General features: G+C 39.8%; 1 protein-coding gene across 2 annotated transcripts; it reads left to right on the top strand.

Moving 5' to 3' along the window:
• The first annotated feature begins 5439 nt into the window (after positions 1-5439).
• Positions 5440-13320, top strand: supv3l1 (SUV3-like helicase). Of its 2 annotated transcripts, XM_082534996.1 has the most exons (17): positions 5440-5729; positions 5867-6332; positions 6545-6622; positions 7151-7258; positions 7349-7463; positions 7557-7725; positions 7874-7985; positions 8335-8412; positions 8497-8588; positions 8702-8882; positions 9638-9731; positions 9896-10015; positions 10107-10206; positions 10298-10378; positions 11397-11573; positions 12042-12190; positions 12351-13320. In XM_082534996.1, the coding sequence occupies exons 2-17, from the start codon at positions 6053-6055 to the stop codon at positions 12769-12771; spliced, it is 2355 nt and encodes a 784-aa protein (XP_082391122.1). In that variant the 5' UTR covers positions 5440-5729; positions 5867-6052; the 3' UTR covers positions 12772-13320. The 2 variants fall into 2 exon arrangements, with proteins under 2 accessions (XP_082391122.1, XP_082391121.1); XM_082534995.1 differs by lacking the exon at positions 5440-5729 and having other exon boundaries at positions 5749-6332.
• Positions 13321-13663: the final 343 nt, after the last annotated feature.

The raw sequence follows: 13663 nt of genomic DNA, 5'->3' as shown, positions 1-13663 counted from the left end.
GTCATGCTGTGGGCTGTCTTTGTGATCAATTTAGTGTAATAATTAATTCTTCAATTCTATCTGCAGGTAGGTTGATAATGGCTAAAAGTATACTTGATTCCCCAAATACCATAAAACAAAATGAATATTCTTTTAGGCTTCTGTCTTTGGATAAGTTGATGCATAAAACTTGTTGGAAAAACATTTTTCTTAATAAATTTAACTCTATGGATATGGAAGGAACCCAGAGGAAGAGATGTTATTTACTCGCTTGAGAATAGGACATACAGGTTTAAACTGCACTGCACTGAAGAGGGAAACACCCAGCAGGTCCACCATCCACTCATGTAGGTGGCGGTAATGCACTTGTAAGTGTGGTTTGCCAACCAGCATTGACCTCCAACGAAGAAGAAGCTAGAGCAGGGGCAGTTCAAACTGAGGTGAGGTGGTCTGCAGTAAACCGGACTAACCGACAGAAGGTCCTGAGGCGTCGTTGCACTTTTTGGGTGAATTAAATGTGTTTCTACGCTAATCAGTAACAAACGCCTTTAGCTAGCTAAGAAGAGCAGTTGGGAGAAAGCTGTTGTTCGGTAGTTAATCTGTGCACATGAATGAATTTACCCTGAATACAGAAATCACTCTCTTGTGCTTTGATGCTAATTAAAGTATCTGCTGTAGTCCAGACATTAGCTCTATTGCTTTGACTGTACGGAGCTGAAGGATGATCAAACCGGCTGCAGGTAGTTTAAGATGAGGCGTTTAGAGGCTAAAAACATATCTGTATTGGTATCAGCAATACTGACCCTGTATTACTTGGTATCAGATCAATACCAAAATTTCCAATCCTGCACACCACTACTCAGTCACAAACCAGTGTTTCCCTTAGTTCTGCAGACTCCCTGCAGAAGTCTAAATCATGCATTACTGTGACATGAGTGAGCTGGACTCTTCTACAGCTTCCTCTCTCCAAACAGTAACACTAGAACACAACAAACGTGTCATGCACTTCTACAACCTCACATGAACAGATTAAACGCTGTAATCACCAAAGATGAAATATTGAGGGGATTGAAAATATTCTCACGGTATTAATTCATTCACAAACTGCCTGTAATATCAGCTCGAGTCTCTAGCTAATATCTCAGTTTGTTGCTAACACAGTTACATGTGCCGTACTCTGTGCAGCTTACATCCTTTGAGAGAAATAATATGAATCGTTAATATATATTGTTCAATGCTAAAGCAACAGCTCAAACGTGGTCATAAAACCGCCATATGTTTCTTTGAGTTTTCCTGCAGATGACCCTGATGCAGCAACACAACTAAACCAGGATTGGAAACCTGTCCCATCAGCTCATCTTTGTAAATCAACAACTCGAAGGTGAAATATTATACTTGATAATCTGTTTATATTTATAGAGCTTTGTCTTTTTTTTTTTTAACAAACAGTCCACCTGTTAGCTGTCAGCAAAACTGTAGACTGAAAAAAATGTAAGCTCAGAACTTATGAACCTGAAGTGTGTGAGGACTGAGAAGGATCAAACTTCATTTCAGCTTTGAGGAATAAACTTCACATTTGATTGATGATTCTTTTCTGTTTGTGATTACAGGAGCTGCCCTCAAATTCAGACTTCAGCACGATCCAGTGACAGCAGACAAATCTTCCCACATTTTAACCGTTAATGCTGAATACACTCATTTAATATTGTAGTGAATTTACTGTAAATCCAAAATTAACTGATAAAAAAGGTCAAAAGCTGTTTCAATGAGAAAGTTAAAGACAAAAACAAAGGAATGATATAATAATGTAACTGGTATCATGATGCACTCTATTGCCAAACGTATTCACTCATCCAAATCATTGAATTTGTGTGTTCCAATCACTTCCGTGGCCACAGGAAGTGATTGAAAAAAAAAAGAATCAAGCATCTAGGCCTGCAGACTGCTTCTACAAACATTTGTTAGAAATGGGTCGCTCTCAGGAGCTCAGTGAATTCCAGCGTGGTACTGTGATAGGATGCCATCTGTCCAGCAGGTCTAGTCGTGAAATTTCCTCACTACTAAATATTCCACAGTCAACTGTTAGTAGTATTATAACAAAGTGGAAGCGATTGGGAACAACAGCAACTCAGCCACGAAGTGGGAGGCCACGTAAAATTACAAAACGGGGGAAGTGGATGCTGAAGCACATACTGCGCAGAGGTAGCCAACTTTCTGCAGAGTCAATTGCTACAGACCTCCAAACCTCATGTGGCCTTCAGATCAGCTCAAGAACAGTGCGAAGAGAGCTTCATGAAATGGGTTTCTATGGCTGTGCAGCTGCACCCAAGCCTTACATCACCAACCGTAATGCAAAGCACCGGATGCGGTGGTGTAAAGCACACCGCCACTGGACTCTAGAGCAGTGGAAACGTGTTCTCTGGAGTGGTGAATCATGCTTCTCTGTCTGGCAATGCGATGGACAAGTCTGGGTTTGGCGGTTGCCAGGAGAACAGTACTTGTCTGACTGTATTGTACCCAGTGTGAAGTATGGTGGAGGAGGAGTTATGGTGTGGGGTTGTTTTTCAGGAGTTGGGCTTGGCCCCTTACTTCCAGTGAACGAAACTCTTAATTCTTCAGCGTACCAAGACATTTTGGACAATTTTATGCTCCCAACTTTGTGGGAACAGTTTGGGGATAGCCCATTCCTGCTCCAACATGACTGCACCCCAGTGCACAAATCAAGGTCCATAAAGACGTGGATGAATGAGTTTGGTGTAGATGAACTTGACTGGCCTGCACAGAGCCCTGACCTCAACCCAATAGAATACCTCTGGGATGAGTTAGAGCGGAGACTGCGAGCCAGACCTTCTCGTCCGACATCAGTGTCTGACCTCACAAATGCACTTCTGGAAGAATGGTCAGAAATTCCTATAAACACACTCCTAAACCTTGTGGAAAGCCTTCCCAGAAGAATTGAAGCTGTTATAGCTGCAAAGGGTGGGCCTACTTCATATTAAACCCAATGGATTAAGAATGGGATGGGACTCAAGTTCATATGTGTGTGAAGGCAAATAGCTTTGGCAGTAACAGTGTATATATCCTTATCTTTGACCATTTACACGCTGCTCTTTACATTCAGGAGCATAAACAGTAACTGAATTTGGTGTATAAGATAGCTGTTGATCACAGACGGCTTCTGCTTTTAACACTGACATGTAGTCCCCTTCATGAAAGTGAAATGATATCTTTCTCTGACAACATTAAATAAAATCTGATAGACGGTCAAAGGTCTTCACTTGTATGTTGAACTAAAAACTTTAATGTAGAACAGTGTTTTGTAATATTTTGTTTTATTTGGCATAAGGTAATCAAGAGACAGTAATATACATTTTAATAATATAAGTTTCTACAGGACTGAATATAGCATCATTATGTAGAAGTCCAGAGCTTCTGTGCTTTATCTGGGAATCATGTGAAGTGTTTGTGACATCAGGGAGGGGCAGCCAACTGCTGCAACCAGTTGGGGGTCATGGGGAAAGTGAGAGGACAGAAGAAACACTGTGGAAGAGCATCAGAGATTAATAATAACCAATGATTTAATGCAGAGTGGTATATAAGCCCATCATGATTGAAATAGCTGAGTGAAGAAGAAAGACTCAATGCAAGCCCCAAGCAGCCTAAGCCTAATGTGGTGTAACTAAGGGAGGATTCAGAGTCACCTGATCCAGTCCTGACTATATACTTTGTGAAAACAGGCAGATCTAGAGAAGTTTTTCAAGGGTGGCATGGAAATCAAATGGGGTAACAAAATCAAAGCCTTTTTTAAACACATATGTAGGTGTTACATATGGTTATAAAGAGTAAAATGCAGTAAGTATACCCATGTTTCATATAAATATAGTCTATAACTTCTTTATTAATTCATGTAGCCCACATAATGAAACATTTCAGTTACATTAAACATGTGAATTTTAATATTATGTAATGTATAGCTTGTATAATGAATAAATATGTACCCAATAAGTAGAACATTTAAAAGGTGTTAACACAGTTTTTCATGATTTGTTGGATTAATATTCTGAGGTCCAAAATATAATTGGCCATTTCTGGCTACTTTTGATTGTTTGTTTTGTTTTTGGTTGTTGTTGTTGTTTTTTACCTTGCCTTGCTTGGTATCATTCTTTTCAGCACAACCTCACATGTCTGAATTTGCAGTTATTTTTTCATTAACATACTGTATTAACACAACTGATTTGAAATCACACAAAAACATAAAATCCTAGTAGTACTTATATTTTCTTTTTACTGAAACCACAGACATGTTTAGTAAATTATTTTCATAACCTGAAATGCAAATATAAATTGTACATTTTTAAAACTAGTTAAAAGTAAAAAAAAAAATACTACTTAATGAGAGAACAATCAGGTATCACAATAAGATGCCCCACAAATTATTTGCGCCAGTAAAAAAATAAAAATGTCCACCACAAGACAGAGAAGAACACCACAGGGAGAAACCCTGCAGGCCTGACAGCAGGAGGTGTATCACTCTTTCTGTTTTCCACCTGGAGACAGTGTTCACGTTGCATTCTGCCTATGTGACATTCATTAGTGCCCTCACTGACACACAAAACAAAACAACGACTACACAACACATTAACTACACAAAAATGACTCCACGATTCCTCACAATGTTACCGTAGATCAAGACAATGCCATTCAGCGTAAGGATCTGGTTAGATGCTAAGACAACTGGGTCAAGTGAGGACTTTTCAACTAATGGTTTAATAACTGCCACCTTAAAGGCCTGTGGTAAAGGCTGAACATAATGATACATCTGTGAGATGATTATGAATATTTTTTTCCTCTAATGGTTAAATTTTGTTTGTGAAGAAACTTGTGAAGTCAATACTAGTTAGGGTTAAAGGAAAGCTTGTTTCAACAGAGCTCTGTGACTGTGTTGGCACACTGTATTGAAGAAAGTAACAGTAGAGAAATTATATTGTTACATTTGGTTACAGCAAAAAGACATCTACTATAATAAAATGTCTTCCCCATTGCTGTGTAATCCATTAATGCAAATTTAAACGATATTAAGAAATTATCAGACAAAATTGGGTTTTCAAGGAATTCTATTAAATATTCAGTTTCTATGGCACATGTCAGAACAAGCTCCAGACTCCAATGGGTGGGCTCTTTTACATTTTGCGAGAATCCAAATAAATCTAATACTAGATTAAATGCTGTATTGATTCTGTCATTTTCATCTACATGGATAAATTCGTCAACAGTAATTATTTTACCTAAACTAAGTACTAAAGAGACAGTGAGAAGGAGAAAATCTTAGTAAAGGCCAGGTGGGGAATAGATAACAACAAATAAAATTGGTTATCAGTGTTCCCAGTTAGAGAGGACAAGGCTAAGAGTAAGACATTCACAAGAATTAAAACCGTCTGGGTCTATGGTTGATTTAAAAAAAAGAAAAGAAAAAAGAAGTGAAAACTTGCTGCCACTCCCCCTCCTCAGCCCGTGGTTCTAGGATTCTGCCAGTTAATCTAACTCTAACCCTTGATTCATTAAAATTAGCATAATCATCCTGCTGTAGCCAACTTTCTGTAAGGCAGAGCAAACCAATATGTCGATCAAAAATTAAATCATTTACTAACAGGAACTTAGAGAAGGGAGTTTAACCATCCACATTTAACAGTTTTACTGGTGGGAGGGAGCGACTTCACCCCAAACCACTACTGCGCAGACTCTAACTCCAAGTATGTGACATAATATTCCCCATAAACTGTCGATTTATTTGTTGGTTTTAGTACAGTTTGAGGAAGTGACACCATGTCGTCCATCTATTATACAATCATTAATCTCGACAGAAATTTTTTTTTTTCTTTTTACTCAGGCACATATGTGGGGGCCTATATACGGACTGGTCCTGCAGCACGTTGTGCTACCAGCAGGTCAGGAAGAGGAGTGTGTTGACCGTCCTCTGTTGCTGTGTGAGCCATTTATTCACACTTACCTGGCCGTATGGAGTGAGCCTGGCAAACTTTTTGTGTAGTCCTTGAGGATCTCGCCCACAGCCGACATGTCGGTGAACCGCTGTGTTTGTTTCATTTCTCGGCTTCAGCGTCACTTTAACTCCCGGACCCCTCGCATCACCACCAGCAGCTGTCATGCGTCCTCTGGGTCTAGTTTGTTACAGGGACAGCATCGACCCGGTACAGTGGTCTGGAGCAGGGATGTTTCATCTAACAGCTCCTCTCCGAAACCTCCGGACACCTCGTTGTTTGTCCCCGTCTCCCTGAAGGCAGACGCCTCGGCAGACGGCGGTGTGGGAATAGAGCTTACCCAGCCGCTGGATAAAAGTGAGTAAACGAAACCTAAGTTGGTCAGTTAAACTACTCTGAACTTAATAATGTACAAGATAATACTGGGTGTTATTTTTTGTTTTTTTAACATTTTTTTTATTTTTTATTAAAGTGTATACTTGTTCTATTGGTTGCGAATGATTATAAAGGTGGGGGTTATTTTCTCAGATGATGCAACATCGTCTCTGCTGTTTGTGTCTGTGATTCAGATGAGCTGCTGAAGGTTCTGAATCGGTTTTACAAAAGGAAAGAGATGCAGAAGCTGGCAGCGGACTCGGGTTTGGATGGTGAGGGGAAAAAAAACTCATCTGTTGATCGTGTGTATTTAGCCATGGAAGGCCACAAGCCAGTGATCATATGCCAGAAAGAGATTTCCTCTGTCTAATAACCTTGTTTATATGTTGACAAATAGGTTATATACAGATGTGGTCAGAACTTTACATACACTCATCAAGGTTTGAATTTATTTAGGGTTCTCTCTAATCCACATAGGGTGAAATATATATAGACTCACTTAAATCTTTTAATAAGTGGTGCTGAAGGTTCTCCAGTGTCTTTTAACATAACATGGCCAACGCCTAGTATCTTCTCATTAGTTATCATGATTGACTACAACTTTTTGACTGGAACTTCTCTTTGTCAGCATAAAAGAATTGATTGACAACACTTAGTGGATTATCCAATACTCATAACAATGGGAAAGTAATGGAATGAATAGCTAGGAAGATAATTGTAAATTTACACAAGCGGGGAAATTTGCACAGATTTAACACCAGATATCTTTGGCTATCCGTTTTCTCTCCATGCACATGCAGCTCGTCTGTTCCACCAGGCCTTCATCAGCTTCAGGAAGTATATCCTAGAGATGACGTCGCTCCCTGCCGACCTGCACATCATCCTCAACGACATCTGCTGTGGAGCAGGTTTGTCTCTTTATGGAGTAACTGTTACTTGGTTGAAACTGTTTGTTCAGTGACCGTTATATTTAGAAATATTCCTCTGACTTTTCTCAGGTCATATAGATGACATCTATCCATACTTCATGCGTCATGCCAAGCACATCTTTCCCATGTTGGACTGTATGGATGACCTGAGAAAGATCTCAGACCTCAGGGTCCCGGCCAACTGGTGTGTATTTTAAACCCGACCAAACGCCACACACGTCGCATTAAAAGAAGCTTTCTGGCTTCCGCTACCAAACCATATTTATGTGCTCGCCAGGTACCCCGAGGCTCGTGCCATCCAGAGGAAGGTGATTTTCCACGCTGGGCCAACTAACAGTGGTAAAACCTACCATGCCATCCAACGCTACCTGGCTGCTAAGTCTGGTGTGTACTGTGGCCCCTTGAAGCTGCTGGCCCACGAGATCTTTGAGAAGAGCAACGATGCTGTACGTAACTGTGCTCCTGTGTAAACATCAGTCTTTTCATGTGTCCTTGTGTGTTTGTGTGTGGAGAAAGGTCACATTGTGTATGTTCTCAAGGTGTCTTAGTTTCTATTAATACTGACATTAATTGCACTTTCTCTGTGTGCTTCAGGGTGTACCATGTGACCTGGTTACTGGAGAGGAGAGGACCTTCGTGGACCCAGAGGGTCGAGCAGCTGGTCATGTGGCCTGCACCATTGAGATGTGCAGCGTCACTACACCGTGTAAGTGTGATAATCGTTATGTAAATGTTCTTTACATACAGTTCAATATTTTAGATACTGTTCTGATATTCTTTCTTTGACCTGAGTTTCTGTGATGTTAATAAATAATCTGTCACGGGAAACAAATATTCCCCTTATAACCACGTATGATTAAACTATAAAGGATGGCTCTGAATGAAGTTTGAAACCTTGCTCTAGAAAGGATACATTTCTTTTAATCTGAAAAAATGAATATATTTTTTAAAAAGAAAATGGAGAGGTTATCGATTCATATTAGGTAGTTATTGAAATTTTGTGGATGTTAACTGATTAAAAGGTAGATTTTGACCTCAGTTTTATGTGTTTATAGATGAGGTTGCTGTAATCGACGAAATTCAAATGATCCGAGATCCTTCCAGAGGATGGGCATGGACCAGAGCTCTGCTGGGTTTGTACAACATACTCAGAAACGTAATTATTATTTTATTTTTTTTAAACCTAAATTACTTTATTATTCTGTGCATTTGTGCAGGTCTCTGTGCAGAGGAGATCCACGTGTGTGGGGAACCTGCAGCCATAGACTTTATCAAAGAGCTGATGTTCACCACTGGAGAGGAGGTGGAGGTGAGACTGTGATGGACGCGACATCTGAAAGAAAAGATTTTGGCTGATGTTTCTAACCTCATCATTGGCGATCCCCTTTTTCTCATCTCATCTCAGTCTTCTTCTCTCTGCAGGTTCACAATTACCAGCGTCTAACTCCTTTCTCAATACTGGATCATGCTGTGGAGTCATTAGACAACCTGAGGCCAGGAGACTGCATCGTGTGCTTTAGTAAAAATGACATCTATTCTATCAGCAGGCAGATCGAGGCCAGAGGGCAAGAATGTGCTGTAATTTATGGGAGCCTACCTCCAGGTGAGTATCTAAGTGGTTTTATATTTGTCACTTGAATGCTTACACTCATTAGTCACTTCTTAAGGTACGCTTTTCTGGTTCTGGGTTGAAGCCCCGTTTGTCTTCAGAACTGTCTTAATTCTTCATGACATAGATCAAAGAAGGTGCTGGAAGAGCTTTTTATCACAAAGTTGCTGCGGATTTATTAGCTGAACATCCGAGATGTTAATCTCCTGTTCTGCCACATCCCAAAGGTGCTCTGTTGGATTGTGGACTGTAGAGGTTATATGAGAACAGTCAACTCACTATCATGTTTGAGATTATTTGAGCTTTATTTTATTCTGTTGGAAGCAGCTATCAGAAGATGGGTATCCTGTGATCATAGAAGGATGGACATGGTCAGCAGCAGTACTCAGGCATTCAAACAATGCTCAGATGGTACTAAGGGCCTAAGAAAATACCCCCCACACTATAACACGACCACCAGCCTGAACAATTGTTACAAGGCAGGATGCATCCATGGTTTTGTCTTGCTTATGCAAAATTCTGACCCAACCATCCAATGAACGTCCAAGCAAAACTGGTGACTCAAAAGACCAGATGACATTTTTAAAAATGCGTAACATGGGTAAACGCAACTCATTAATGAGCACCTGAAGAGGTCTGTCTAATGAAATGGCCAGTGAGTGTATGCCTTTGTGTAGAACTGAGCCAATAAGTCAGTTTAGTCAATTTTTAGGAGAAAAATGGTTAAATGTCAAAATTTTGATTTACAGGCACCAAGCTGTCCCAGGCAAAGAAATTTAATGACCCTGATGACCCCTGCAAGATTCTGGTTGCTACAGATGCTATAGGCATGGGGCTTAACCTGTAAGTGCAAAACATACTTTATGGAATATTTTTAGAGCCATATCAATCTTTTTTTTTTTTCTCTCTTTCAAGTGGTTGCATGCTTTCTGCCATATAGGATATTGTTCATCTGTGTGCTTACCTTTCTGTTTTACTTCACCCTACCGCCCCTTCTCTCTCTCCAGGAGTATAAAACGCATCATCTTCAACAGTCTGGTGAAGCCTAACGTTAATGAGAAAGGGGAGAAACAGATGGAGACCATCAGCACTTCTCAGGCTCTGCAGATTGCTGGCCGTGCTGGGAGGTCAGCCTCCTTTGATACAACAATGCAGACAATCCCTTTGAGCTTCTGTTAGGCCACTATATTAAACTCCATCTTCTGCCACCTGTTGCAGGTTCTCCTCCAAGTTTAAAGAGGGAGAAGTTACAACCATGCACAGAGACGATCTCCCCGTGCTCAAAGAAATACTCAGTCACTCTGTCGATCCTATAGAGGTGATCATTTTACACACAAACACAAAATCTACTTTCAGCATTCCTGCAATAACACATCTTTCTCATTTTATTCTCCAATTTATTGCCTCAGACTGCAGGACTCCATCCAACTGCAGAGCAGATAGAGATGTTTGCTTACCATCTGCCCGATGCAACGCTGTCCAACCTTGTTGTGAGTAGAGCCACTCGTTTAGTGATCAGTGCGAGAATTGAAATGTTCATTATAGACCTTCAAACAGCAGAATAAAAAATAAATACATAAAAACGGGGGAAAGATTTGTAGTTTTCCAGCTACATTTCATGGTCTTCATCAGTGAGTAGAGTTTACTGAGATGGGTTAAATAGTTGGTAATGTGGTAAAATAAAGCCTGAGCAGTCTTTAGATTGAAACAGAAGCTGGTATTTTACTGTAGTGTGAATTTTTCAGGAGCTGCATGTTTTTATTTGGGACTGTTAGTCGCTGTTTTTTTTTCCTCAACAGTTTGTGAAACCACCTGAAAAAGTCTGTTTAAGTCTGGTTAAGACTTAAGATCTGAAATGCCTAAATGTAAACAAATACAACTGACTGCTGCATGTATCCTTTCTATATTACACTACATGAAATAATTTGATAAAAGAACATTTTCATGACAAAACTGTTGTCATTTTTTAGTAGCATAAAAGTATTTTTACGCGTCAACGCGATTAAAAGTTTTAACTGCATGCGCATTTTTAACCTTTGCTAAAAGATTGAAGAAAACTATTCAAATTCTCTTTTTAAGCACACATTCTTTGTTTGTTCTGCATTTACTTGATTATATTGCATAAATGTCAGTTACAAGCTTAAATATGACGTTAAAAAAAAGTAATTGCAACCAGGCTATTGATCAAGTACTATTGACAGCACTAATATTTTCAGTTTCCCCTTTGTAGCAAAAATGAAAGTTAAATATTGTTTTGTGTTTCAGCGCAGTCATTAGTTTATTTCTTTATTATTTTTTGAAGACGCTAATATCTAACTTTCCTTTTTAAAGTCCAGCATGCGTGCTGAAATGATGAAGCAAAATGCACCCTAATACAAATGTGTTTAAGCTGTGAATGGGTACATAAAGGAAAATGCACGTTTTGTATTTCAGTTTTACTGTTCGACATTTTAAAGCCACGTCTTATTCAAGATTGTAAATGCTCTCGTTCTCTCGCCCCCTTCTCAGGACATATTTGTCAGCCTCTCTCAGGTGGACGGTTTGTATTTTGTTTGCAACATTGACGACTTTAAGTTTCTGGCGGACATGATTCAGCACATACCGCTTAACCTGAGGTCACGCTACGTCTTCTGCACTGCTCCCATCAACAAAAAGCAGCCTTTTGTATGTACCTCCTTCCTTAAGGTGAGTGAGTGGATGTAAACATTAGAAGGCTGCAGAGATGAGCCAGAGTGAGCAGTAGAGGGTGCTGATGAGGAGAGTAAAAATGATGAAACGAGGGTAAGGAAGTTGACCCAGTGAGGCATTGGTGTAATAACCCTCCTGTCACACCTGATTCTTTTTATGGTCTTATCAAACTGATAAAACAAGAGTAGATAAAATTCCCATGAATGAGCAACCTTTGAGGTTAAGGGTTAAGTTCTGCGTATTTCTATTGTTTGTGTGTGCTAAGGCTCCGAGTATTTAGTTTAGAGCAATAGCGATGCACCTATAGAAGGTAATTTGGTTCTGTAAATAAAACTGTGATCAGATAATAAATACTAAAACTGTGTTCAACACAAATAAAGTATACGTTTAACATTTACTTTATTATCTGAGTGTGTACAGCATGTCATCTGCACTGTTGATGGATCAATCATGTTTCTTCTCCAGTTTGCCCGTCAATTCAGTCGAGACGAACCCCTGACGTTTGACTGGGTCTGTCGCCACATCAGCTGGCCTCTGGCTCCACCTAAAAACATTAAAGACCTGGTTCACCTGGAAGCTGTCCATGACGTGTTGGATCTCTACCTCTGGTTAAGGTAGCTTTATATTTCCACCTTTGGCAAGTTGCCTCACCTGTTTTTATGCCTTTTTAATATGCGATCACGATGTGTTTGTTTGTATGAACTCTTCTTTGTTGTCGTAATTTCCAGTTTTGCCATATTAATCCTCTTTATCTGTGTCTACGTGCCTCCGCAGCTACCGTTTCATGGACATGTTTCCAGATACTGCCTCAATTAGAGAAATCCAGCGGGAACTTGATGATATCATCCAGCAGGGTGTGCGAAATATCACCCGGCTCATCAGAGCCTCTGACACAACAGTCACTGACCCACTGCAGGCGCAGAGCAACAGGCATGGCCAGACAGGAAGGGGAACTGGCAGCACACATTTTTTGACTGGAAGCAGAGATCAAAGGGGACAGAGAGCCTCAGGACAGATGATGGACAGCTCTCTGGCTAGTCGTCTGGTGAGAGACGGGCTGTTGACGCCCGATTTGCTCCAGCAGCTGCAGAGGGAATGGTCTAAAGATCAGAAGCAAGACAACAGCAGTCAGAGGGCACTTGATCTGGAGCATCAGAGTAATAACAAAGGGAAAAGGAAAAAGAAGAAGAAATGAAGAACCTTTTCATTTTGCTTCAGTGAAGAGCAAAAAACTGACATCAGCATTTGTTGATGTTTTAAGCATTTAAGACAGATGTGAGAACTCCTTCTAGCACTGAAAGTATCCCAGTAAGCTTTGACCTCCAGCGTTAAAACTAAAAAAACCACCTTGTTCCTGTGCTACAGATCTAACCAAATGTTTTCTTCCATTCAACAAATGTACAAACTCACTAAAGCTGGAAAATGTTTCTAGCTCCAGTCTCTGTCTATGAAGGATCAAGTGTCTGTGAGAGATGTCCTCTTTGTGAAACCAATAACTGACAGACATCATTGTCAAATGTGCTGTTTCAGTAGAATTTTTGACACCAGAAGACACTGAAGTTCATTAAATGCTGGAAGTTTTCTCAGTCGTCAGACTCTAACACGTAATTTCTATGAACATTTCTTTAACTGAGGAAAAAAGTGAGAGCCTTAACTGGGTGCAGGCCTGTTATTCAGATGAAATGTCATATTTTTCTCTTTGTATGCTTGAAATGATATGATATTAAACAGTATTTTAAATGTGTTGATGTTTGTAGTGTTCTGTGTCAATGTGATTTGCAGCTCATGCAAGGGGAAGGAAACAAAAAGAGCCTGAAGGTTTTCTAAAATGGGGTTTTACTGCAACATAATATATACTGTCTCCTTTTTTAAAAATATATTTATTCCCAAAATATACAGTGCATACATGCAGTTTGTGTATTTTATAATATATTTATTATTTTTTGCATTATTAATTTGTCTTACAAATTTGTCTAATGAGGCCAAGGTGCATCACTTACAGTGCACCGCAGGGGGGATTTCAAATATTTTAGTTTCCTAAAATCTTCAGTTCAAAGTTTAGGAAAAGTCACTCGAGCAACTATGAC

This window comes from Aulonocara stuartgranti (assembly GCF_965226115.1).
Source record: "Aulonocara stuartgranti genome assembly, chromosome: 1".
Classification (NCBI taxonomy): Eukaryota; Metazoa; Chordata; class Actinopteri; order Cichliformes; family Cichlidae; genus Aulonocara; species Aulonocara stuartgranti.
The sequence above is the reverse complement of the archived record's forward strand: the minus strand, read 5'-3'. Positions and strand labels throughout refer to the sequence as shown.

Bases quoted from the DNA above. Each gene is read 5' to 3' on its own strand.
- supv3l1 (XM_082534996.1), top strand. From the start codon at position 6,053: ATGTCGGTGAACCGCTGTGTTTGTTTCATTTCTCGGCTTCAGCGTCAC. The intron at 7,259-7,348 runs GTTTGTCTCTTT...GACTTTTCTCAG, and splicing joins CGACATCTGCTGTGGAGCAG to GTCATATAGATGACATCTAT. The intron at 7,726-7,873 runs GTACGTAACTGT...TGTGTGCTTCAG, and splicing joins TTGAGAAGAGCAACGATGCT to GGTGTACCATGTGACCTGGT.